At 47.1% G+C, this 27533-nt stretch overlaps 2 protein-coding genes across 10 annotated transcripts; one reads left to right on the top strand and one right to left on the bottom strand.

Moving 5' to 3' along the window:
- Positions 1–4055: 4055 nt before the first annotated feature.
- Positions 4056–6527, top strand: SPRYD4 (SPRY domain containing 4). The gene is made up of 2 exons (XM_003824913.4): positions 4056–4217; positions 4580–6527. The coding sequence occupies exons 1-2, from the start codon at positions 4133–4135 to the stop codon at positions 5116–5118; spliced, it is 624 nt and encodes a 207-aa protein (XP_003824961.1). The 5' UTR covers positions 4056–4132; the 3' UTR covers positions 5119–6527.
- Positions 5253–23914, bottom strand: GLS2 (glutaminase 2). Of its 9 annotated transcripts, XM_008978585.3 has the most exons (19): positions 23447–23583; positions 22457–22717; positions 15818–15917; positions 15310–15431; positions 14591–14720; positions 13725–13804; positions 13475–13638; positions 13205–13263; positions 11486–11518; positions 11165–11223; positions 10585–10651; positions 10387–10437; positions 10091–10267; positions 9002–9133; positions 8767–8859; positions 8230–8291; positions 7663–7739; positions 7317–7380; positions 5253–7185 (listed from the first exon to the last, which is right to left on the bottom strand). In XM_008978585.3, the coding sequence occupies exons 2-19, from the start codon at positions 22552–22554 to the stop codon at positions 7029–7031; spliced, it is 1725 nt and encodes a 574-aa protein (XP_008976833.1). In that variant the 5' UTR covers positions 22555–22717; positions 23447–23583; the 3' UTR covers positions 5253–7028. The 9 variants fall into 9 exon arrangements, with proteins under 9 accessions (XP_008976833.1, XP_003824959.1, XP_008976832.1 ...); XM_003824911.4 differs by lacking the exon at positions 22457–22717 and having other exon boundaries at positions 23447–23913; XM_008978584.6 differs by lacking the exons at positions 22457–22717; positions 23447–23583 and adding an exon at positions 23006–23398.
- Positions 23915–27533: the final 3619 nt, after the last annotated feature.

Raw genomic sequence — 27533 nt, 5'->3', positions numbered from 1 at the left:
TCTTCTCACGTTATTTAGCTGACTGAAAAGTCTGGGCCATGCTGACCCCTGGTGGAGACAATGGGCCACTGCACTCCAAACTGGTGGCGAGGCTGGGCGGGAGGCCAAGACGGGTAGATCGCTTGAGGAAAGGGGTTCAAGATCAGCCTGGCCAACACGGTGAAACCCCGTCTCTATTAAAAATACAAAAAATTAGCCAGGCATGGTGGTGCATGCCTGTAGTCCCAGCTACTCGGGAGGCTGAGGCAGGAGAATCGCTTGAACCTGGGAGGCGGAGGTTGCGGTGAGTTGAGATCACGCCACTGAACTCCAGCCTGGGTGACAGAGCCAGACTCTGTCTCAAAAGAAAAAAAAAAAACTGGTGGAGAGAATGAGCCACTGCAGTCCAAAAAATATGGGAACAAAACTTTTTTTTTTTTTTTTTTTTTTTAGACAGGGTCTCACTTCGTTGCCCAGGCTCACTGTAGCCTCGACCTCCTGGGCTCAAGCAATCCTCGTGCCTCAGCTTCCCAATTAGCTGGGACTACAGCCGTGCACCACCACACCTGGCTAATTCTAAAATTTATTTTGTAGAGATACGGTCTCCCTATGTTGCCCAGGCTGGTCTCGAACTCCTGGGCTCAAGTGATCCTCTCACCTCAGCCTCCCAAAGTGCTGGGATTACAGGCATGAGCTACCATGCCCAACCACCCTCTCCTTTTATACTCATTCGTTTTAATGAGCACATATTCTGTGGTAAAGGGAACACTAAGGCCCTGGGGCAAAGAGAACACAGTATTTAATCACCTTTCTTAAGAATTCACGACCTAAGCCGGGAGTGGTGGCTCATGCCTGTAATCCCAGCACTTTGGGAGACTGAGGCAGGTGGATCACAAGGTCGGGAGTTCAAGAACAGCCTGACCAAGATGGTGAAACCCCCGTCTCTACTAAAAATACAAAAAAATTAGCCAGGTGTGGTGGCAGGTGCACGTAATCCCAGCTATTCAGGAGGCTGAGGCAAGAGAATCGCTTGAACCTGGGAGGCGGAGGTTGCAGTGAGCCAAGATCACACCACGGCACTTGAGCCTGGGCAACACAGTGAGACTCTGTCTCAAAAAAAAAAAAGAATTCACAACCTAATGGGTGATATAGGTTTCACTCAGCAGCACTGGGGAGAATGGAGACAAGTTAGACGGCTGATGCAGTTGACGGTGGGGGCTGGTAGGAGTAGGGGGAATGTGATAGGGATTCAGTGACAATCAGATATGTGAGAGGAGACAGACAAGCCAAGGACTCCATGGTTTCTGGGCAACTGGCTGAATATGGGTTGCAATTCATGAGATTCCCTCACTTGCTTAACCATTTCTGCTTTTCAAGCCATAGGTATGGCTTTTGGGAAGTCTCTTCCCACCACTCTCAAATATACTAAATCAGAGGTTTCTCCTTTGTTTCCTGAGCATCCTGTATGACTTCAGTCATGGCACCTAGTGAATTATACTGCAATGGCCCTGTGAACTCTTGAAGAAATCATGTTTTGTGAAAATGAACAAAGAAGGTAGGCAGTAGTCATATCATGTAAAGCCTTGTGACCATGTAAGGGAATTTGAGGCAGGCACATTAACAGATTTAAGCAGGGAGGTTGCATGTCTGACTGTAATGCCGACATTGAATTAGAAGCAGACAGATAGAAGCTGGCAGATCAGCTTAGAAACTACTCACATTTCTACATTGAAATGAGAAAGCCTTGGCCGGGCGCGGTGGCTCATGCCTGTAATCCCAGAACTTTGGGAGGCAGAGGTGGGCAGATCACCTGAGGTCAGGAGTTTGAGACAAGCCTGGCCAACATGGCAAAACCCTGTCTCTACTAAAAATACAAAAATTAGCAGGGCGTGGTGGTGGGCGCCTGTAGTCCCAACTACTTAGGAGGCTGAGGCAGGAGAATTGCTTGAACCTGGGCAGTGGAGGTTGCAGTGAGCCGAGACTGTGCCACTGCACTCCAGCCTGGGTGACAGAGTGAGACTCAGTCTCAATAAAAAAATAATAAAATAAAATAAATAAATAAAAGAAATGAGAAAGCCTTAAGGCCAAGGATGACAGTGGCCTGAACTAGGGCCATGTGCACCATTCAAGGCAGTTACCACTCTGGGAGAGGAGGAAGAATTTTTGGTTAGTTATTTAGGCTTTTAAATATCTAGGCCAGAAGCCAGGTGTGGTGGCTCACACCTGTAATCCCAGCACTTTGGGAAGCTAAGGTGGGTGGATCACTTGAGGTCAGGAGTTCGAGACCAGCCTGGCCAACATGGTGAAACCCTGTCTCTACTAAAAATACAAAAATTAGGCCAGGTGCAGTGGCTCACGTCTGTAATCCCGGCACTTTGGGAGGCTGAGATGGGTGGATCACCTGAGGTCAGGAGTTTGAGACCAGCCTGACCAATATGGTGAAACCCGTCTCTACTAAAAATACAAAAATTAGCGGCATGCGCCTGTAGTCCCAGCTACTCAGGAAGCTGAGACAAGAGAATTGCTTGAACCCGGGAGGCGGAGGTTACAGTGAGCCAAGGTTGCGCCACTGCACTCCAGCCTGGGCAACAGAGTGAGACTCAGTCTCAAATAAAAATTAGCCAGGTGTGGTTGGTGGGCACCTGTAATTCCAGCTACTCAGGAGGCTGAGACAGGAAAATTGCTTGAACTCCAGAGGCAGAGGCTGCAGTTAGCCAAGATCAAACCACTGCACTCCAGCCTGGGTGATAGAGTGACACTCCGTCTCAGAATATACATTTTAAAAATATATATCTAAAATCCTTTTTTGAGGGGTAGGAGGATGGAGGTGGGATGTATGTTGCTATTGCACTGGCCAGCAGAACCTTGAGAAGTGGACTGATTCAAAACATGTAGGCCTGGCATAGTGGCTAACACCTGTAATCACAGCACTTTGGGAGGCAAAGGTGGGAGGGAGGATGGCTTGAGCCCGAGAATTCGAGAACAACTTGGTCAACAAAGTGAAACCCCCGTTTCTACAAAAAAGTTAAGGGCGCATGGTGCGTGCACATGTGGTCCCAGCTACATGGGAGGCTGAAGCAGGAAGATCGCTTGTGCCTCGGAGATGAAGGTTGCAGTGAGCTGTGTTTGCGCCACTGTGCTGCATGCAGCCTGGGTGACAGAATGAGACCCTGTCTCAAAAAAAAAATAAAATGGAATGCAGATCGAAATGTTCAATATAGGCTGTCCATAATCTCCTACCTCATACCCTGAACCAAAATATTGCTACTCTTGGTTAAGTTCAGAAAACTGAATGCTGAGTTAAACCATCCGTTCCTAGCCTTGAACATACAAAACCAACATTAACAGTATTTATGTATTTACTATTAATTATAAACAACTGTGAATTACCCAATGGTTGCTATTTGCCAATATATATCTAGATTAATTATTATTATTATTTTTTGAGATGGAGTCTTGCTCTGTCACCAGGCTGGAGTGCAGTGGCAGAATCTCGGCTCACTGCAACCTCCCACTCCCTGGTTCAAGCGATTCTCCTGCCTCAGCCTCCCGGGTAGCTGGGATTACAGGCGCGCGCCACCACGCCCGGCTAATTTTTGTACTTTTGGTAGAGGCGGGGTTTCACCATATTGGCCAGGATGGTCTTGATCTCCTGACCTCGTGATCCGCCTGCCTCGGCCTCCCAAAGTGCTGAGATTACAGGCGTGAGCCACCGCACCCGGCCTAGATTATTCTCACTTAATTATTACTAAGGTCTGTATATAATTTCTATTTTATAAATTAGAACACTAAGGCTCAGAAAAGTGGAGTGAGTTGCCCAAACTCACACAGTGAAGCCGGGATCAAAGCTAATTACAGTACTGTCTAATTTTAAAATCTATACTTCTAAGCATCTGGCTACACTATATCTCTAAAAGTTTTACGTAGTTCAAATGTGAGCAGCGTTCGTCTACGCAGAAAAACTGAATAAGCAGCATTAACCGCGGGTAGAAACAGAACAGAAACCACTACCTTGGCGGCCGCCCGTCCCCGGGCGTCGCTCTACGTCATAACACTGCGCGGCCGCCCCTCGCGCACCACGTGCTAGGGGAGCGGGCGAGCAGATGGCTGTGTCTGTAAGCGGGAGGCGTGCCCGGTTCATCCAAGGCGCAAGATGGCGCTGGTTTTTGCACGTTCTTTGCGCTTGTGCCGCTGGGGAGCCAAACGATTGGGAGTTGCCTCCACAGAGGCCCAGAGAGGTAGGATTATCTGTTTTTACTCTTTTACCTCCAGAATGGCTGCCGTCTATTATTCCCAGACCCCACTCCGAGAAGCAACTCCAACCCTCTTGGGTCTTTTCCTTCCTTACCTGCCTTGGTCTCGAGATTCCAAACCTGTGATACCATTTGGTTTCTTTAAATTCCGGGACTTACTCAATCCGAGTTTTTCAGCTCCGTGAGCTATCCGTAGTAAAGCGACCTCGCGACTCTCTTGCCCGCTTGGCATTCTGACTCTTCCCTAGTTGCTCGTGTATCATGGCTGCCTGCCTCAGATCTGAATATATCACCAGCCCTAGGGTTCTAGCCCCTGTTATTATCCCGTCTTTTTGCTCTGCCCGCAGGCGTCAGTTTCAAACTGGAAGAAAAAACCGCCCACAGCAGCCTGGCACTCTTCAGAGATGATACGGGTGTCAAATATGGCTTGGTGGGATTGGAGCCCACCAAGGTGGCCTTGAATGTGGAGCGCTTCCGGGAGTGGGCAGTGGTGCTGGCAGACACAGCGGTCACCAGTGGCAGACACTACTGGGAAGTGACAGTGAAGCGCTCCCAGCAGTTCCGGATAGGAGTGGCAGATGTGGACATGTCCCGGGATAGCTGCATTGGTGTTGATGATCGTTCCTGGGTGTTCACCTATGCCCAGCGCAAGTGGTACACCATGTTGGCCAACGAGAAAGCCCCAGTTGAGGGTATTGGGCAGCCAGAGAAGGTGGGGCTGTTGCTGGAGTATGAGGCCCAGAAGCTGAGCCTGGTGGATGTGAGCCAGGTCTCTGTGGTTCACACGCTACAGACAGATTTCCGGGGTCCAGTGGTGCCTGCCTTTGCTCTCTGGGATGGGGAGCTGCTGACCCATTCAGGGCTTGAGGTGCCCGAGGGCCTCTAGTATGTCCATTACTGGAGTCCCTAATCACGCCTTTGGCCAGCCTCCTTTTGAAAGTGTCTGAAGCCTTTTTACTTTGCCTCAAGCAACCTCTAGCTCCCACAATTCAGTGTTGGATCCTCTGTGCAATATCATAATCATCTTCCTCATCCCCTACCTTGTGAAAGCTAGGCATACAGCCAAACCCTCCTTTTCCCCACCCACCAACTACTGCCAATTTCCTAGGCTACCATGGGTGTATCTTCCCTGACCTGCTTCCTTCAGTCCCTCTGCCTCCCTTTGCCCAGGCCTTTCTCAGACTGTATTCCATCCTGGGGTCTTATCATTCAGCTTTGTTTGAATTTATTAATCACCATGATACCTCTCCCTCCCTTTGTCCACATGTAACTTGTTCTTGGGGCTCTACCAGATCGCTGAAGAGTAAATCCTTTCTACCTCTGGCTGAAGGAGTGGTGCAGTCAATGACTTGGCCCTTTTTCTACAGCACATTTAGAGTTTGGGCTCTGGCTCCCTCAGTAAGTGCTTTATTAACTCAGTGTGTCAAAATGAAAACAGAGCCCTCCTTCCCCAGTAGCTCAGTGCCACAGACCTTCAGCCCCACACAGCTGTAGCTATCCTTACCCTGAGTCCATCTACCTTAAATCTGTACCTCTGACACCCAGCCAGTCTGTCATAATCATTATCCCAGTTATAACCTTGACCAAAGGGGAAGAGAGACACTTGGGCGATATCTAGGGGATGAGTGCTAGAAACTATTTATTTATTTTTTGAGACAGAGTATCACTCTGTCACCCAGGCTGGAGTGCAGTGGCATGATCTTGGCTCACTGCAAACTCTGCCTTTTGGGTTCAAGCGACTCTTGTGCCTCAGCCTCCTGAGTAGCTGGGATTACAGGTGTGTGCCACCATGCCCGTCTAATTTTTATATTTTTAGTAGAGATGGGGTTTCACCATATTGGCCAGGCTGGTCTCGAACTCCTGGCCTCATGTGATCAGCCCACCTTCGCCTCCCAAAGTGCTGGGATTTCAGGCGTGAGCCACCACACCCGGCCAAAACTGTTTATTCTTGAGAAATTCCATCTTCATTTCTGCCACAGTTGGAACTTCCCGAGGAAGGAAGGAGGCCTGAGGTTTTGCACAATCTGTTTCAGAGCCTGTTTAGACTCAAACCTACGCTTCCCTTGGCAGCAGAATACACTTAACCTAAAGCAGTATTTGGAGTTGAGAAAAACCTGGTGGGGTAAGTGAATATGTACTGTTTGGTAGGGTAGGTAGAGAAGCTGTGCTTTGACCCTGTGATTCCATCTTTTTCTACCTTCTATGATGGTGATGAAGCTAGATACCCCTAGGGAAGAAAGAAGGACTGGGTTTAGCAAAAATGATTTGGTAATTAAAGTTTATTTGAACACAAAATACTTTCTCTGTCTATAAAATTGGCTGTTAGCAGTAGCAGCAGCATGTCCTGGCCAAGGGGAGTAGATTTCTCCAGACTACTAAAGCCATGTATATAGCCATTCCCACTTCCCATATTCTGTGGATATGTACATGTGCATGGTAGCTAGAGTCCCTCCACCAGAGTATCTCTCTCATGATGGTTTCTTCAGGGAGAGGAAGAGGAGACCTGGGTGAAGAGCTGGGATGGTTTTGAGTGGGGCAAGCCATTAGGCTGTACCTTGAAGCCCATTCTCTCTGGATAGCTCTACTGCAGGTGTCCTCTGAGGCCCTTCTCTGTACTCTGTCTGCTGAGGGAATGGGGTATTTTGACTCCCATAGAAAGCACTAGCCTAAGTCACCAAATTACTGCTTGGTCCCCACTGAAGCAGTGTAGCTCTCCATAGTATTTTTGGTGGTTATGGATTACATGTGTGGCCAGCTCATGCTTTTTCTTGAGCAGGGGCTGTCCATGACCTGTGCTCATACCATGCTTTCTAAGTTCTCTTTGGACAGGGCCTCAGCTGCTGCCTCAGCCTGAGTCTCAGAGAGTGTGTAGGAGTCCTGGTAATCTTGAAGCAGTTTGACCACCTCCAGATGGTTGAACTGCACAGCATCATCCAGGGGAATGTTGCCCCACCTGAGAGGAATAATGATATGATCAGGCAAAGGAGACGTGGAGAGTGTGGTGGTTGTATATATTTGCATGGTGGCTGGAGGGTAGGTGGAGAAGCTGTGCCCACCCTCCTCCACTTTTAGCCTATTCCTCACCTGTCCTTGGCAAAAGGATTCACTTTGCAAGCCTCGATCAGGAATTTAACAACTTCGATGTGTCCTAGGAATATGGGCAGAAGGAAAATGAGAAGGCGCAGGTCTTGAACCCTTTGGTGCAGACACTTAGCCACTGAAGTCTTTACCAAGAGGGGAGGGGAAAAGGCCTCTTCCCATTTTGTACCCTGCAGCACTCAGTCATAGTCTAGCTGCAAACCGAAGGGTGTCTAGATAAAACTAGTTGCTGCCCCTATAACCTTGAGGGCACATATAATGAAGGTACTTTTGGTGAAAAAGAAAGGGTCTTATGATTACCCTCCTCCTCCCCTCCTTAACCCTTCAGTACCTTCAGCTGCAGCAACATGCAGAGCTGTGCGCGAGTCATAGTCTTTCTGTTCCATATCCATGGCTGACAAGGCAAACCTGAGGGTAGTGGGAAAGCAGCTAGAGTTGCCTAGATCAGACTGGAATCACAGGTGTTCTTTGTGAACTGGTGTCAGACTGGATGAGTTTCAGAGAAAGTGAAACAGCCTATAGCCAGATTTGTTGGCTCTGAATAATCTTTTTTCCATATCCAGATGAGACTGTTATACTCATATTAGAGAGATGGGAATGTGATCCTTCCAGAAATATCACTCACTGCCTACCTGTGGTAAGTGCCCATTTGAGGCAGGGTACCTACTTCCTAGGACACTGCTCTTAACACTCAATAACAATGGCTAACATTAATTATCATAGAGCAGGCAGTTTACTTTTTTTAAAAAAATCTTTTTTAAAAAAATTTCATTTAAATGCAATCTATATCCATTCTAATTCCAAAGCTGAAGCACTTAACTATTTTGTTATGCTGCCTCCTAGTAAAATCTCTGACCAGGAGTATTTTATTGTGTATATTTGGTCACAGTAGCATTACCTTCGAAGAGCTGAGACATCGCCACTATAGGCAGCAAATAACAGGTTGACCACAGTCTTGTTCTGGAACACAAATCATACCCACATGACATTAATTGAACTCACCTGTGCCAGCTGTGCCCTGTGACCCTCCTCCATGGATGCTTAGTCCAAGGGTATTGCTGAAGTGTTATGGAATATGCTACTCTGAAATATTCTTTTTTTTTTTTTTTTTTTGAGACGGAGTCTCGCTCTGTCGTTCAGGCTGAAGTGTAGTGGCGCGCGGTCTTGGCTCACTGCAACCTCTGCCTCCCGGTTTCAAGCGATTCTCCTGCCTCAGCCTCCCAAGTAGCTGGGACCACAGGCGCGTGCCACCACGTCTGGCTAATTTTTTGTATTTTCAATAGAGACCAGGTTTCACCGTGTTATCCAGGATGGTCTTGATCTCCTGACCTCGTGATCCGCCCGCCTTGGCCTCTCAAAGTGCAGGGATTACAGGCGTGAGCCACCGCACCTGGCCTTTGAAATATTCTTACAAGTCACCTGGAGTTTTCCTTACCCGAACTTCTGCCCCTTCACGCCGTGGGTCTAACTTCCGAGCACAGTGCCTCAGGTTGTCATAGTTGTGGAAATTGAAGAGAGACACCAACTTCTAGAATTGTAAGCCAAATATATTGTTTATTTACTCCTTACACTTAGTAGGAGCTCAAAATTGCTTTATTACAGTAAAAGTGGTACCATTAAACAAATTTATTGCTTCAAAAATAGTAAGTACTACATGCAAAGCATCTCACCTGGCAGAAGCTGGTCCCCCTATGGCTGTTCCCCAGCTTGTCCAATGGGGGTGACAGGCACATCATTCCCATGACATTGGGTACCACCAGGAGGATGGCTCCTGATACAGCTGACTTGGCTGGCAGGCCCACCTGGGGAACAGAACTGAAGCTGAGGATAAAGTGGGTGTGCCCCAAATCAGAAAATAAACAAGTTAGGCTGTACTCTTAACAAGTTTACAAATGACTGCATGACCACAATCCACCTCAACCTTTTGGCTTGTTAATTAGCTTCTTTTATTACTCCTGTCCTTTCCTTCTCTTAAATTCATTGATTCAGCTAGAAAATATTTTTTGAAATACTTACAGCATTCTGTGCTAGATGCTGTGCTAGAACTAGGAACTTCCATTCTGGTGTTAGGAGATAGGTAATAAACAGGTAAATAAATAGACACGTAATTTTTTAAAGTAATTGTGATAAATAGTGAGAAGTAGGGTGCTGTAAATAGAGGTAGAGGGGGGCCACGTGAGATAGGGTGGTCAGAAAAGTCTTTCTTTGGAAATGACATCTAAGCTGAGACCCCAAGGAGAAGAGCCAGCAATGTGAAGCACAATTCAGGAGCTGCAACACCTCTGGTTGGTTTTTTTTTCTTTTTCTTTTTCTTTTTTTTTTGAGATGGAGTTTTGCTCTTGTTGCCCAGGCTACAGTGTAATGGCACAATCTCGGCTCAGTGCAACCTCTGCCTCCCAGGTTCAAGCACTTCTCCTGCCTCAGCCTCCCAAGTAGCTGGGATTACAGGTGCACACCACCACCCCCGGCTAATTTTTTGTATTTAGTAGAGATGGGGTTTCACCATGTAGGTCAGGCTGGTCTCGAACTCCTGACCTCAGGTGATCCACCTGCCTCGGCCTCCCAAAGACATCTCTTTATATATTCGAGGAACTTGGTGTTTTTGAGAAACTCGTCTAAGGAGTCTCAACCTAATTGCCTTCCTGGAAGTTAGTGAATGAGAGGCAGGAGCAAGCTTCCACCTCTATCTTGAGAGAGTCAGTGTTCTCTCTTCTTAGCACTGGGCTCATGACAGATGGATAGCAGAGCCAGAAACTCACGTGGAAGGCAAACTGGCCAGAGAAGTCATACATGCCGCAGGAATGCATGAGGCTGAGGGTGTTGCGCACTGCTTCAGCACTCAGCACACTCTCGCCTGTGATGGGGCAGATCCCACCATTGGCGAGGGTGGCTGCCATGACACTGCCTGATTCACAAGTGACCTCCACAGAGCACAGCTATGAAAACAAAGAATAGGTGAAGATGTGATGTGAACCTGCACATGGGACCCTCAGGTGTAGGGCAAGGGCAAGGACAGTCTGTCCTGTTCCCTCGGCCCTGAGCAATGTTTTCTTACCTGGAAGTAGAGATCAAGGGCAGCCATCATGTCCACCCCCTTAGGAAAGCACTGCAAGGAAGAGAGGGGAGAGCATTTCTCTTCAGGACATCAGCCCTTTCACACTGTCAGGGTCTCAGCTGAAGCCCCCAACCCCTACTGCCCTTCCACTAGCAGCAGAATTCCCAGGGACTTTCTCTTCCGGCCTCTTCTGGTTACCTTCTTTTCCTTGAGATAATAGCCGATGGCATAATTCCGATCCCCTGTTTCCTTCTCTGACTGGAATCTGAAGCAAACACCCAATTTAGTACTTGAAGTTGGAGGAGTGGGTGTTGGGAGAAGGGGGAAAATTACCTTCCCTGGAGAGACAGAACTACATCACACCACAAACTAAATGAACCCCTTTATAACTTCTCACAGTAATATTAGAGGAAATTTCTGAACCTGAGCAAACACTCAGCATAGTTTTGTTATAAAGTAAACCCAAACCAAACACCCCAAACTGTCTAGTCATCTAGGAAAACTGGTGAAGTTTTTGGCTTTGAAAGTCTTGGCAAGAAAGGGCTTAGGCACAAACCATCACACTGCCTCTCTCATTATGTACTAATTAGAAATGGAACAAATTATTTTACAAGATAAACAAATGTTTATGAAGGGACTCAGAGGAAGCTGGAGGGCCAAAGTTCCCCTGGGATTTCTTCCTCCTAAGATTCTCTCTCCCCCATTCCTCTTGTCCCCATCCTAAGTACACACACATACACCACAATGCTTTCAGTCAGTCCTCTGAGTAGGAACTTACGTGGCATTGCTGAAACCCATGTATTCATTCCCAGCCATTTTGTTGAGATACTGCAACACCTGGAAGAGAAAAAGGGACATTGAGGCTCCACTTGGTTAAGAAGCTCTATTAATACCTCACAGGTTGACTAGCCCTTCTGAACTCAGGTCTTGTCAAGAGGCTTTCCTCTCTGAGGCCAGCAGGTTTCCACATTTCTGGAAATAAGGCTTCTAGTATGGGCTGGTGCACCTGGTAGTGGGGTTAGAGAGCCACTGGGGCAGCTGGAGAGGACAGCATGCCATGGAGAAATGCAGCCAGGGGCTAAGTAGCAAGGGAACTTACAAAATCAAACTTCTCTGCTTTGTTACAGTCCATCTGCAGAGAAAGAGAGAGATGTCAGCATTCTAAGTGTAGGAGGATGACAGAGGGAAGGGTCAGAAGGATCTAGTGGAGTTCTAGTGTTAGTCTGGTCCTGCTGCTGCAAATGTGTTCAATTTTATAATGGCCCTTTTTTTATCCTTCTGAAAACACCGCACTTCCATTGGCTCCTCTCTTTCTCTTTCTTTTTTTTGAGACAGTCTTGCTTTGTCACCCTTGTCACCCAGGCTGGAGTGCAGTGGCACGATCATGGCTCACTGCAGCTTTGACCTCCCAGGCTCAAGCGATCCTCCCACTTCAGCCTCCAAGTAGCTCGGATTACAGGCATGAGCCAGCTTGCTGGGCCATCCCACTTCCATTCTCAATCCAAACCCTCATCCCTGACTCCCACGTTCATTTTCCTGACTCGAATCCTGTCTCCTAGCCCCACCCTATCCCTGATCTCCATCCCCATTCCTTACACCCCATGCTGGAGCTTTACTCTATCCCATTGGCCAGCATGATGGTTCATGCCTGTAATCTCAGCAATTTGGGGGGCTGAGGCAGGAGGATTGCTTGAGACCAGGGGTTTGAGACCAGCCTAGGCAACATAGGAGAGACCCTGCCTCAATTTTTTTTTTTTTTTTTTTTTTTTTGAGATGGAGTCTTGCTCTGTCGCCCAGGCTGGAGTGCAGTGGCAGGATCTCGGCTCAACTGCAAGCTCCGCCTCCCAGGTTCATACCATTCTCCTGCCTTAGCCTCCCGAGCAGCTGGGACCACAGGTGCCCACCACCAAGCCTGGCTAATTTTTTGTATTTTTAGTAGAGACGGGGTTTCACCGTGCTAGCCAGGATGGTCTCGATCTCCTGACCTTGTGATTTGCCCACCTCGGCCTCCCAAAGTGTTGGGATTACAGGCGTGAGCCACCGCGCCTCGCCTCTATATTTTTTAAAAAAGGTCCTACTTAGATGGGAATGGGATGAGGCAGGTCCCAGATACAGGTTTGTAGATGGAGCCATCACAGAACAAGGGGAGAGACTCAGCCTCGTTTTCTCACCCAGACTCATTGCTTACTCATGTGTCAACTACAGAGTCAATACCACAGGGACTCTGATACCTGAGTCCCTGAGGGGAGGATTCCTAACACCACCTTCCCCAGGAGGGGCTGTGATTGGCTCCAGGGTGTTGCTGCCCAGCTGCTCCCAGGTTCTTGCTCAAGCCCTGGGAGACCTACAGCTGATGGGCTAGTCTGACACCCTGTTCAAGGCCAACTCACAGTTCCAGGTGACGTGAATAACTGCCCTGGCCTGGCCATTCACCCTTGCCTGCAGGTGTCCCACACCCAGAAGTGGCCAATCAGTGCCCAATAGTGCTGTCCTCCCCTTGTCTCTGGCATTTGGCCCTTGGTCCTAGGCAGGGGTCAGGACCTGCTCACTTCTCTAAGGGTCAGAAAGCTCTAGGCTCTAGACTCATGGGTGGGGGCAGGGAACAGTACTGAGTGGGGATGACGGAGGTGGTGCAGTCTCTTATACTGACATTGTCAGCATAACATGTGGGTCCCTGCTGTGCCTCATGTGCCTTCTGGGGACCCTCAAAGGAATCAGAGCCCCACCAGTCTCCCTGGAGAGCTGAACAAATATGAGGGATACAGGAACACAGGAGCTTAGAGGATGATACCTATCAGAAGGTTAAGGTGGCACTGACCTTGATCAGGGAGCTGACAACAATGGCACCAGCATTGACCATGGGGTTATGGGGGATTCCTGGGGAAATACAAACCAAGAGTCTTAGCCACTGAACAAAGCCTCCCTGACAGCCCGCTCACTTTGTGGGTTAGACAAGAAAGACTGCTAGGGAGAAAGGCATGACAGGGCTAATCAGGAAGGGCAGAGAAACAAAAAAGGCTGGGAGATGGGGTGGGGATAAGGAGAAGGGGACAGCTGTAAGTACGGTCTGAGCCTTGGTAGTGCTCACCTTCCTCATTGAGGGAGAGCTTGTTGTAGCGCAGGCCACTTGGCTCTTTGCCCACAAACTTGTGCACGTAGTCAGTGCCTAGGGTGCTTATGGAGATGGCATAAGTGAGGGGCTTCACACAGGACTGCAGGCAGAAGGGGATCTTTGTGTGGCCCACAGAGTGCCTGGAGGCAGACAGATGCCATGAAAGGGGTTGGCCTGTGTTCGGCACCTGTGCCCTGCCTCCCCTTCCTCTTGCCCAGCATCTCACCGTTGACCATCCACAGTGCACAGGGAGACACCCCACAGGTCTGGGTTTGACTTGGCCAGCTGAGGGATGTAGGCTGCCACCTGGACATGAGTGGGTAGAGAAAAGGGAGATGGATGTGGAGAAGAGGAACAGAGTTGAGGTTGAGGGTCAAGAGAATCTTTTAGATAAAAGCTAAAATTCTGTCTTCTATAGGGCAGAGGGGTTCCCTCCTGCCTGTTGCTCCCAGAAATGCCCGAGCCTTAAGTCCTAGAAGGCCATATCTTTGTGTATTCGCAATCCTGTAGAGATAGCAGTAAAGCCAATGGAAGTTAAAAAAGGAGAATTCTGAGACAACCTTCCCCTTTTGGTTCTTAGGCTCAGTTACCCTATAAATCCCTTTGAAGGCTCTATTCGATCTTGATTCCCTCACCTGCTCTAGGAATCGCGTATAGAAACACATGAAGCCATGTCACCATTTACAGAAGTTCTGCTTCTCATCTCTCATTCATAGGATTCCCAGCCCCAAGAAATCTCTGAGAAGCGAGGTATATCTAGGTGTGGTGGCTCATGCCTGTAATCCCAGCACTTTGGGAGGCCGAGGTGGGTGGATCACTTGAGATCAGGAGTTCAAGACCAGCCTGGCCAATATGGCAAAACCCCATCTCTACTAAAAATACAAAAATTAGTCGGGCATGGTGGTGTATGCCAGCTACTCGGGAGGCTGAGACAGGAGAATCGCTTGAACCCGGGAGGTGGAGGTTGCAGTGAGCTGAGATTGCACCATTGCACTCCAGCCCGGGTGACAGAGCAAAACTCTGTCTCAGAAAAAAAAAAAAAAAAAATCTGGCCCAGGTCCCTGACCCCTCCCTTAGTCCCCTGACTCTCACTTTGCCTCCAGTGAGCTCTTTGACATCCTCAAAGATTCGATCCACATGGCCCGTGAACTCCTCAAAATCAGGAATGACAAACTTCTTTCGGAATGCCTGGGTCAGGAGCACAATGTTGCTGCTCACACACCTGGATCCCAGACACGATTGGATTAGGGGGCTAGAGAAATGCAGCTGGGACTCACTCTGGAGCCACGGAAATTGGGAATAAAGAAGGTTGAGTGGTCTTCAGGTTTGGGATCAACAGCTCTGTTACCTTTGGCAAATCAGTTTACCTTTCTAGGTCTTAGTTTCCGTACCTCTAAAATGAGGGGTTTTAATGATGTGGAAAGACACTATGTCTTGGGATATGAGAAAAAAAATAAATACCAGCATAATATGTATGTATGTTACCTTGATATTTAAAAAATCCTAAATCATAAAAGTATATATATATTCATGTATGTATGTCAGTACATAGGACATTATCTAGAAGATACCCACTAATCTGCTAATATTTACTTCTGGGAAAAGAGGACAGGGATTGAGTAGGGAGGGAAAGGAGAACATGTATTTCTATATTGTTTGAACTCTTATGATGAGTATTCATGTATAACTTATGTAATAAGTAATAAAATGAGGAATTGAACTATACAATTCCCAAATTCCTCCCTGCTCTGAGAGTCTATGTCCACAGGACAGTTTTCAGAGAGCAGTGCCCTTGTTTCTGGGGCCCTCACTTTCGGAAGAGATCTCGGTCCAAGAGGCCACCACTACTGGACTCTTGGACCACGCGGTGCATCTCGCTCATGCAGTCTCGGAGCCGAGGATCTGATGTCTGCAGTCCAGTGGCCTTTAGTGCCTTTAGAGGAAAGAAGAGGCCAGAAAGGTCAGCTACAAGGACAGTGATGTACTCCTCATAATCTTTCCCACTGGATACCCAATTAGCTGAACCCCAACCACTACAATAGGTGGAACAAATGGGTTTGGAGAATAAGAAAGGAGGGGATGGAGTAGCTCTGAAGGCTAACAAGGGTTTCCTGTCCTTTTTCCAGAGGGTTTAATCTTCTGACCCTGGGGCAGGGATGGGCTTGTCTTGTCAGCCTAGACATCTGGATTCTCATCCATCTGTATGCTTCACCCTCATGTAGCAACCCATTAGCTGCCCTGCACTTGTCATACCCTCCTTTCCCCACTTTTCAGAGATCTTAAGGAATTAGGATCCTGAACAGGTAGAGGGCAACTTACAGTGGTGAACTTGTGGATAGGGATTCGTTCCTGTCCTTCAGCAATAGTGTAAAAGAGCAAATCACCCAGGCGGGACAGCATGCCACTTTCTGATGAATCACTGTTTGGGGGCAGAGAATGGTGAGGAAAGTGGGGCCTGAGAACTGCTACCTGCTCCTCCTTCTGCAACATGGGCTTATAAGTAGGTGAGTGTCCTCATTCTATGCCTCCTCCTTAAGCCATCTGATCTATCCCTATAAATCTAACTTTCATGTCTGTCCTAAGAAGTTGTAGATCTTTTCTCTAGCTTTTACTCCTGACCTTCAGATCTTTATTTTTAGCTCCCTTCTCACACTTCCACCTATAGGTTCCCCACAAGCACTGAAAAATATGTCCAAACCTGAGTCATCTCACTTCCTTCCCTCTTCTTCTCCTCTTGTTTCCCACCTGGGTTAACAGCATTACCACCCACCTGGATGCCAAGCTGGAAATGTGGCATCATTTTGATAGTTGCCACACCTTAAGTCCATGCTTAGTTGGTCACCAACATTGGATGAATCTGCCTCATAATGTCTCAAATCCACCCTCTCTTCTCCTTTTCCCTGTGCCAGCATGGTGTAGTAGACCAGAGTTTGCCCCTTAATAGCTGTGTGATCTTGAGCAGGTCGCTTAATATTGCTGAACTTGCTTCCTATCTGTAATACAAGGGTAGTAATATCTACTTCACCTGGGTGATGTGAGGCTTAAGATAATATTCTGTGAAAAACTGCCTGACACAAAGTAAATGTTCAATAAATCATGTTTATCATCAGCTCCTTATTCCCTATTACCTAATTGCCACTACACTCTCTTGACTTTCAATCCATCTTTTTTTTTTTTTTGAGACAGAGTTTTGCTCTTGTTGCCTCAATCCACCTTCTAAAATGTGCCAGTGATCTTTTTTTTTTTTTTTTTGAGATGGAGTCTGGTTCTGTCGCCCAGGCTGGAGCGCAATGGCGCGATCTCGGTTCACTGCAACCTCCACCTCCTGGGTTCAAGCGATTCTCCTGCCTCAGCCTCCTGAGTAGCTGGGATTACAGGTGTGCACCACCACGCCTGGCTAATTTTTTTGTATTTTTAGTAGAGACGGGGTTTCACCATTTCAGTCAGGCTGGTCTCGAACGCCTTACCTCGTGATCCGCCTGCCTCAGTCTCCCAAAGTGCTGGGATTACAGGTATGAGCCACCACGCCCAGTCAAAATGTGCCAGTGATCTTTCTAAACTCAAATGTAATTTCTCTACTCAAAAACGTTTGGTAGCTCCCCAGTGCCTACAGAATAAGCGCTTGAAATAAGAAGTAGGCTGGGCATGGTGGCTCACACCTGTAATCCCAGCACTTTGGGAGGCTGAGGCAGGTGGATCACCTGAGGTTAGGAGTTTGAGACCAGCCTGGCCAACATGGTGAAACCCTGTCTCTATTAAAAAATACAAAATTAACCGGGCATAGTGGCATGTGCCTGTAATCCCAGCTACTCCAGAAGCTGAGGCAAGAGAATTGCTTGAACCCAGGAGTCAGAGGTTGCAGTGAGCCGAGATCACGCCATTACACTCCAGCCTGGGCAAAAAGAGCAAAACTCCATCTCAAAACAAACAAACAAACAAAAACTTGGTAGGACATCAAAAGCTCTTTAAAACCTGCCAATTGGCCGGGCATGGTGGTTCACACCTGTAATCCCAGCACTTTGGGAGGCCAAGGCGGGCAGATCACCTGAGGTCAGGAGTTCGAGACCAGACTGACCAACATGGTAAAACCCCGTCTCTACTAAAAATACAAAAATTAGCCAGGTGTGGTGGTGGGCTTCTGTAATCTCAGCTACTTGGGAAGCTGAGGCAGGAGAATTGCCTGAGCCTGGGAGGTGGAGGTTATAGTCAGTCGAGATTGTGCCACTGCACTCCAGCCTGGGTGACAGAGTGAGACTTTGTTTAAAAAAAAAATAAAGTAAAATAAATAAAACCTGCCCACTTAACTTTCCTATTCCCCATCATGCCCATACTCCAGATATAACAGGCAATATAGATGGTTCCCCAAAATGGGCCAGGAACTGTGAGGCTTCCTGGCCTTTGCTTATGCTGTAACTTCTGCATAGAATGACCTTTGCTTAGTATGGTCCTGCTCATTCTTCAAAGTCCAGATCAAATGTCACCAACTCTGTAAAGGCTTCCCCAAACCTCCAGATATTGCTTATGCTGCCGGTTTGACACAACACACCATCTTACTGACAGAAGAATCTCCCTTGCTCCACAGTTAGGTCTTTGTGTTTTATACATCTTTGTCTTCCTAGCACTCAGCAAAGTCCCTAGCACACAGTGGGTCTTCAATAAGAATTACTAAGTTGTATTGCTAGCAAGGTCCCTGTGTCCCAAAGTCTCTCTGGCTTATAACACCTAAAATTCCAGGTACTGAAGACTTCTTAGTTTTCAAGATTTCCATTAATATGTTAAAATATTTAGAAGAGTTATTGTTTTTTTAAGTAGAAAAGGGGTCTCACTATGTTGCCTAGGCTGATCTCAAACTCCTGGACTCAAGTGATCCTCCCACCTCAGCCTCCCAGAGTGCTGGGATTATAGGCGTGAGCCACCGCACCCAGCCAAGCAGAGTTATTTTATCAGATTATTTCCAAATATGACAGCTAGTTGCGATTAAGACCCTTCAAAGATCTTTGACCCAGTAATTTGACTTTCAGTGATTTATCCTACAGGTATACTTACACACCTCAAAAATAACATATTTACAATTATTCATCACATTGTTGTTTTTTCTTTTTTCTTTTTCTTTCTTTCTTTTTTTTTTTTTTGAGACGGAGTCTTGCTGTGTCACCCAGGCTGGAGTGCAATGGTGTGATCTCGGCTCACTGTAGCCTCTGCCTCCTGGGTTCAAGTGATTCTCCTGCCTCAGCCTCCCAAGTAGCTGGGATTACAGGCACGTGCCACCACGCCCAGCTAATTTTTGTATTTTTAGTAGAGACGGGGTTTCACCATGTTGGCCAGGCTGGTCTCGAACTCCTGACCTTGTGATCCGCCCGCCTCCCCCTCCCAAAGTGCTGGGATTACAGGAGTGAGCCACCGCGCCCGGCCCTCATCACACTGTTAGTAATAGTAAGATTAGAAACAACTTGATGTGCAACAATAGGGAACTGATTAATTATGGTATATTCATATAATGCAATATTATGCAGTGTAAAAAAAAGAAATTGGGGTGTGCTCTAAGAATTGATATGGAATTATCTCTAAGATATAATATTAACTAAAAGAAGCGTGCTGTAGAACAGTATAATATTAACTAAAAGAAGCGTGTGGTAGTATTTATGTTTGTTTGTTTGTTTTTAGAGATGGGGTTTAGCTGTATTGCTCAAGCTGGCCTTGAACTCCTGGGCTCAAGTGATCCTTCTGCCTCAGCCTCCCTAGTAGCTGGGACTATAGGTGTATGCCACCATGCCCAGTTTTATTTATTTTTATTTTTTAATTTATTTTTTATTTCAATAGGTTTTTGGGGAACAGGTGGTGTTTGGTTACATGAGTAAGTTCTTTAGTGCTAGCTTTATTTTTTCATTTGTTTTTTCTTTTTTTTCTTATATCAGTTTTCTCAGGTTGAAGCACAGGTTTAAAAGGGAAAAATATATATGTGTTTGCTTATTCAGGCACAGGATATTTCTAGAAGACCATTTAGGTAGAAATAGGTAAGACTGGCTGGGCATGGTGGCTCATGCCTGTAATCCCAGCACTTTGGGAGCCTAAGGTGGGCGGATCATGAGGTAAGGAGTTCGAGACCAGCCTGACCAACATGGTGAAACCCCATCTCTACTAAAAGTACAAGAATTAGCCGGGTGTGGTGGCGCGCACCTGTAATCCCAGCTACTCAGGAGGCTGAGGCTGGAGAATCGCTTGAACCCAGGAGGCGGAGGTTGCAGTGAGCCGAGATTATGCCACTGCTCTCCAGCCTGGGCAACAGAGCGAGACTCCATCTCAAATACATAAATACATAAATAGGTAAGATTGATTCATCTCCTTCTACAGAGATGACATAGGTGCCAGGAAAAAGGGATGGGAGGATACTTTTCACTATCTTTTGTATATTTTGAATTTTGAACCATATGGAATATATTATCTATTGAAACAATGGATTAAAAAATAATACTCAAACAGCTTGGCATAGACTAGGCATGTGTGTGTTTGGAGTCAGGAGGAGTACCAGAAGAGGGAATACCAGAAGAGTTTTCCTGCTTCTGGGGAAATCCGGTTGTCACAATGAAGCTAGTGCCTATAGCGGGGAGAGGAGGAAAAAAGCTATCTGAGGGATAACTCAAGAAGGAAAGTACATAGGAACACTTTGAAGGCAGGACTCTGCCTGGAAGCCAACAGAAGACAGGAAATAATGCTATACCACTGAATGTATCACAAGCCTAAAAAAACTGCATATCCCTCAGATATGGATGGATCACCAATGTAATGTTGAGGGAAAACAAGCAATGTACAACAGCAATGTGTATAGTATGATACCAAAAAAGCAAGGTATAGGAACAATGTTTATAGGATACCATTTGTATAAAAAAAGGTTAAGTAGTATCAGCATGTATTTTATGCATAAAATATCTCTAGAAGACTATACATGATATTAATGACATCAAATTATCTCTGGGGGCAAAATTTCCTTGGAATTTATGAAATAATTGAACAAGTGTACAAGACTATATAGTAACCAAATTGAAGACTGGTTATATAAACTATGATACCTCAAACAATGGAATCTTTTAAAATGACAAGATGACAATGTCATACACATTCGATGATATTAAAAGCTGTTCATAAATGAAAAAGATGAGTTCAAGAATATGACTATTATCCCATTTTTGTTAAATTACATATACATATATAGGATATATATGAATATATCACAATATTAATTGGTTATCTCTAATACTGGGATCTTTCTTTTTAAAATTTTTAAGTAATAAACTTATTTATTTATTTTTGAGACAGGGTCTCACTCTGTTGCCTAGGCTGGAGTGTGGTGGTGCAATCATGGATCACTACAGCCTCGACCTACAGGGCTCAAGTGATCCTCCCACATCAGTCTCCCAAGTAGCTGGGACTACAGGCATGCGCCACCATGCCTGGTTAATTTCTGTATTTTTTTTTTTTTTGGCAGAGACAGGGTTTTGCCATGCTGCCCAAGCTGATTTCGAACTCCTGAGCTCAAGTGATCCCCCTGCCTTGGCCACCCACAGTGCTGGGATTACAGGTGTGAGCCACTGCGCCTGGCTCTAAATTTGTATATTTTTTAATTGAAACATAATTGTACATATGTTTATGGGATGCATAGCAATGTTTAAATACACAGAATTATAGTGATCAGATAAGGGTAATTAGTATATCCATCATCTCAAACATTTATCATTTCTTCGTGTTGGGATATTTTCCTCTTGATACTCTTGTGTTTCTTTTAAAGTCATAAATATGGCCCGGCATGGTGGCTCACGCCTATAATCCCAGCACTTTGGGAGGCCGAGGCAGGTGGATTATCTGAGGTCAGGAGTTTGAGACCAGCCTGGCCAACATGGTGAAACCCCATCTCTATTAAAAATACAAAAATTAGCCAGTCGTAGTGGTGGGTGCCTGTAATCCCAGCTACTCAGGAAGCTGAGGCAGAGGTTGCAGTGAGCCGAGATTGCGCCACTGCACTCCAGCCTGGGCGGCAAAGAGACTCTGTCTCCAAAAAAAAAAAAAAAAAAAAAAAAAAAAAAAAAGTCATAAATACAGCTAAATAGCTAAATATTAAACAAACAATAACCTGAATAACAGCGCATTTCCTCTTTGCTGCTCTCTTTCCTCCCCCAAACACAGGAACCCCACCCCATCATGGTGTCACACTGCCAGAGCACATCACTCTCCAGTGCTCTCAACCCTTTCTGCCTGGGGAGCACCAGTCCGAGGATATGATAGGGGGTTCCCTGGGCAGAAGAAACAAGGTCCCCTAAAAACACTTCCATCACCAGACTCCACTGGATAAGGAGGTGTGTGTGTGGGGAACCAGGGATACCTCTAGTTCCCTACTCTGCAGAAGGCGGACAGATGAGGGAAGTTCAGCCTTTGCTGTATCCCACCATTATTTCTCCCATGGTGAATACCTGGGGGGAAGTTGGGGTGGAGACTAGAACAGGAGGGAGAGGGCTTATCCTTTAAATGTTCTGTGTCTCTTTGAGAAGAAGCTGATGGGAAAGTACTGTGTAATATGGATAAGCAGACACCATGACTATGAAAAAGAGAAAAGGGCCGGGCGTGGTGGCTCATGCCTGTAATCGCAGCACTTTGGGAGGCTGAGGCAGGCGGATCACCTGAAGTCAGGAGTTCAAGACCAGCAGGGCCAACATGGTGAAACCCTGTCTCTACTAAAACTACAAAAAGTAGCGGGTTGTGGTGGCGCGCACCTGTAATCCCAGCTACTCGAGGTAATCCCAGCTATTCGAGAGGCTGAGGCAGGAGAATTACTTGAACCCAGGAGGTGGAGATTGCAGTGAGTCAAGATGGTGCCACTGCACTCCAGCCTGTGTGACAGAGTGAGACTCCGTCTCAAAAAAGAAAGAAAGAAAAGTACTGCATAATGTCATTAATAATAAATAATACCTATTGGTGTCCCTTACGACAGAGACTCGAGTAGTGGTGAGGTAGTGTTGTGTCAGTCTGGCTACTTTACTGATGGTGTCCATGTTTCTGAGTGTCATCAGGGAGATGGCAGCGACGAGGGAGATGGCCCATTTCCTGTTCCTGCTACAGTAGAGCAGGGGCTCTTTGGACAGTGTCTATGCTGGCCCTCTGGGGAGGACAAGATTTCCTGCTCAGCACCGTCTGGGTCTCGGAGAAAAAGGCTCAGCCACCAAGTGTGTCCTAGGCGGTGGGGAAGATAAAGGTTTGGCATCCTGGGTGGAAGAAACACCCAAAGGAAGAGAACCTTTTAGATTCTGGAGCCTGGGCAGCACAAATAAAGGCTCTGACTGGCTCTGGTTTGGGAAATCTGCGTCTTAAAGACTTTTCCTCTATTACAAATATTCTCCCCATTCAACAACCAGTTTGGAAATTCCCCCCCATTCTGCTGTTCAGGGAGCACTGCTACGCACACACCCAACACTTATGCACGTACCTGCGCACCAATAATACACGCGCATCACACATTACCTGCCGAGAACACGCAGAAACACAACACACAGACCCCAGTACACCTGGACCGGAGGCAGGAGGCTGTTCCACACCCACGCATCTCCTAAAATACACACGAGGACTAGGGAAGGTGAGGACTGGCGGCGTGCGCCGGCCCTGCACTCAGACACGTGAGCCAAGCAACACTCGGCGCGCATCTGTGATCCGGGTTAAGTGCGCACCTTGGACAGGCGCCATCCCCAGGACCCGCTTGCCCGAACGCACTCCTAGGCAGACGGCAGATTACCGCCCGAGCGCGGCGCACCCAAAGCCCCACATCCAAAGGAAAAGGCACCGAGGGCTAGTGAGCGAGGAGAGGGGAGATGAGCGGCGCTGCCTTGGAAGGGCACTCGGGAACTAGCGAGAACCACAGTGGGAGTGGGGGAAAGCCCGTCCCCTGCCCTGTCCCAGGAGCCTTACTGATCCTGGTGCTGCGGCTGGTGGCTGTGTGGCGTCTCTCTGCCCTGCGCCGCGGCCTCACTGAGGTGGTGCCGGACGCCCCCGCCAAGGAGGGGGCTCCGGCTCGGGTGACCCCAGCCTCCTCGCCCGCAGTGACTGCCAGCCCGGCTCAGGGCCTTCTGCAGAGCCTTCATGGAGCGCATGCCCCCAGCAAGCCTCCGGCTCTGCAGGTGCGCCCGGGACCTCTAGCTGTGGCTGGGAAGGAGGGGCGGAGCGAGCGAGACAAGGTGCGGGGGAGTTCTGTGAGGGAGCGCTGGACCTGGAAGACGGAGAATGGGGGCCCGGTGGGTGGGGCTGGGGCTGGGGCAGGAGAAGGGGCCTGCCCCTTTAAAGCTGGCTCCAGGGTTAGGGGCACCCTCAGGACAGTGGCTAGGTGAGGAGCGTTGGGGATGAAGGAGAACCCGGGTGGCGTTCTAGTGGGTGGAGAGAGGGCGGTGCCTGGCAGCTGGAATGGACAATGCCCAGGTCCAATCACTGAGGAAGCAAAAACATTGAGGCGGGGAAAGGGTAAGGTTGCCCAATGAGAGAGCAAGACGGTGGGACCTTGCGACAGTCTGCGGATGCTTCCGCGTGGGTCCGACGAGCGCGGGTATCCGCGGATGCTGAGGGCGGGAAAGGCGAGGACAAGCTGAGGCGAAGCCGGTGGGGGCGGGAGGCGCTCCCCGGGAACACCGTGGGGCTGCGAATGATGGAGTTGTGTAGAGAGGAGGGTGCTGCCTCGAGAGAGGAGGCTAAGTAAGAGTGAGCCCAGTTCAGGAGGTCACTCAGAGAGCCTCGACCTCCGAAGGCCAAACCAGCGCCCAGTAACCCGGCGGGTAGCGTGGCGCGCGGCCGACGTGCGGTGGTGCTGAGTGGAGAGTAGGATGACTGCTGGGTACCCCGGGCAGAAGCAGCCAACCAGCACCTCAGGGAGGCATTGGGCGGCGGGAAGGTCGCTCTGGCGGTTAGGATGCCTGGGTTCCAGTTTGTGTCCCTCTACCATTTATTTGGTGTAGGACTTGTTTTCAAATCTGGAAAGTTAAGACATTAAAATAAGTTGGCACGCAGAAAAACGTTTTATAAACCATGAAGTGCTCCCCACATTTTTCCTATTTTAATTGTTTGCCCTTGTCCTCCTCACGGGCAGAAAAGAGGCGATGTACAAAAAGCATTTTGAAATCTAAGAACATTCAGGACTTTTGCCATTTGCAGCTAGAACTTTCACCTTGTATCTCGGCAGCGCCTAACCCAGCATCCATATTTAGTAGGGACTCATTATGTAAATGATAACTATTATTGAGCGCCCATGGTGTTCCAACAGCTTAGTTTCTCTCTCCCTCTTACCAGAGACCTACAAAGTAGTTATTAGTCTCAATTTGAAGGTGAGGAAACTAAGACTAGGAAATTAAGAATTCTCGCATAAGGTAACCCAGCTAGTAAGTACCAGAACCAGAAATTAGACCCGTTTTTTTTTTTTTTTTTTTTTTTTAACTACAGGTCTCTCCTTCATGCAGCCCTTCTCAAAAATTAAGCATTGAATTGAATTATCCCAGGAGAAATGACCCCATCCCTAAAGGAGGTATTTTATGTGGAAGTATTATGATACAGTACTGGGAGTCTTTTCCTTGTGATAGTGGTGGCTGTATCACAAAATACTAGTTTTTGTTTGTTTGTTTTTGAGACGAAGTTTTGCTCTTGTTGCCCTAGCTGGAGTGCAATGGCGCAATCTCGACTCACTGCAACCTCCGCCTCCTGGGTTCATGCGATTCTCCTGCCTCAGCCTCCCTAGTAGCTGGGATTACAGGCGCCTGCTACCTCGCCCAGCTAATTTTTTGTATTTAGTAAAGATGGGGTTTCGCCATATTGGTCAGGCTGGTCTCAAACTCCTGACCTCAGATGATCCGCCCGCCTCAGCCTCCCACAAGTGCTGGGATTACAGGCATGAGCCACCGTGCTTGGCCCATAGTTTTCATTTTTGGATTAAAATGAGTTTCAAGGGTACTCGTGGGAAAACAAATACTGAAACCAGTCAGGTGTGTTCTGTGGAAAGGCAGTTCTCCTTTGCCTTGGTTAGGGTTGGAGGGCTTATTTGGCTTAAAACCAGATGGAGTGACATTTGTTTTTGCTTGTTTTCGCCTTCTGCAGTCATTCTGTGTCTGCTGTATCTGTTCTCCTGTCCGTGGAAAGCCGTCTAATTCTGGGAGGGCTTGCTGCTTTATGCTTGGCTTTGCCCAAGAGGCAGAGTTCTGGGTCTCAATACTTAACGTAAACTCAATCCTGCATTAGTTTTTTTCATACGTAACAGACGAATCTTATCCTTGTTTCATAGAAATATGATTTATCTGAAACATTTTGATCTATTCAAGAGAAAAATACCATCTGTTAGGGAATTTCTAAACATTACCCAGAAGTAATTTGCTTCCTTTTTTTCCTATTTCTGCCTCTTTGAATTAGCTTTATACTCTAATGAGTTCCTTACTGTCTTTCTCCCAGCACTCTTCCACTAATAGGAACTGGTTGGGTAGTGAAGAAGATCTATGCATGGAAGCAGAGGTTCTTTGCTTAGAGAACTAGCTCCAGCTGCACTTGGACCTTTGGACTAACTGTCTCCAATACAATATTGCTGTCTTTGCATGAGGATGGAGCATGAACTGGTGACTTGGGAGGCCAATGGTACTGTGTAAAGTATAAGATGCTGGAGAAGAACAAGTTTGTTGTCCCAGGTGGTTAAAGCTTGGCAGGGTCAGGTCCTCTTTTTGTTTCTAATTTGAAAAATACTCATCATCTGGTTTAATTTGTGCAAAACTATTAGCCAACTATGACAAGGGCAGCTAGAAATGAAGATTTTCATAACTGAAAGAAAGTTCTTTGTGTCTCTAACAGTGGGCTTTTAGGTTAGTCCATGGCTGTGCCAGAGTTTTGTGGTATGTGAGAGAGGATTAGACTTAATGATTTTGAATCCTTAATAAAAGCTAAATCCGGGCCGGGCGCGGTGGCTCATGCCTGTAATCCCAGCTGCTCAGGAGGCTGAGGCAGGAGAATTGCTTGAATCTGGGAGGCGGAGGTTGCGGTGAGCTGAGATCACGCCATTGCACTCCAGCCCGGGCAACAAGAGCAAAACTCCATCTCAAACAAAAAAAAAAAAAAAAAAAAAAAAAAAAGAAAGAAAGAAGGAAAAGCTAATCCTCTGTGATAGGAAATTGATGTTTGGAGTTTGTTTATTTCTTATGATTTAGAGACTCATTTGTTCTACTCTATTTTGTGTGTGTGTGTGTGTGTGTGTGTGTGATGGAGTCTCGCTCTGTCATCCATGCTGGAGTGCAATGGTGTGATCTTGGCTCACTGCAACATCCGCCTCCCGGGTTCAAGCAATTCTCCTGCCTCAGCCTTCCGAGTAGCTGGGATTACAGGCACCCGCCAATATGCTCGGCTAATTTTTGTATTTTTAGTAGTGACGGAGTTTCACTATGTTGGCCAGGCTGGTCTCGAACTCCTGACCCCTTGATCTGCTCGCCTCAGCCTCTCAAAGTGCTAGGATTGCAGGTGTGAGCCACCGCACCTGGCCTGTTCTACTCTTTAGACTGTAGCTAGGATGTTAATTGGTCCAAGTAAAAGATTAGTTCATTTTTTTATTAATCTTTGTTATTGATACTATTGTTACAAACTCCTTTCTGCCTTAGTTTCTCCATTTGTAAAAGATAAACTTGTATTTTACTGGGTAAAATGTAAGTACTTGGGGCTCTGACATAATGAGCTTCCATTCACTCAATTAATATTTATTTGTTGGCATTCAGTGTGCCAGGTCCAGTGCTGGAAAATCCAGAAATTTAAAAATTTAATAAACCAGTTTCTACTGGGAGAAATGAGAAAGCTTATGTTTAAAATTCCTAATGAAAAATGCTGTGATGTAGAGACATGCAGAAGAAAGTATAAAGGGGACATCTAACTAAGCTGGGGGTGAAGGGCCACTGGGATAGAAGAGGAATGGTGACTGACAGGAGCTGGTTTTTAAAGCACGAGAGGTGTTTCAGACAGAGGGCTCTACAAGAATAAACATAGCCTGAGAGGA

Source organism: Pan paniscus, chromosome 10, assembly GCF_029289425.2.
Source record: "Pan paniscus chromosome 10, NHGRI_mPanPan1-v2.0_pri, whole genome shotgun sequence".
NCBI classification, from domain to species: Eukaryota; Metazoa; Chordata; class Mammalia; order Primates; family Hominidae; genus Pan; species Pan paniscus.
The sequence above is the reverse complement of the archived record's forward strand: the minus strand, read 5'-3'. Positions and strand labels throughout refer to the sequence as shown.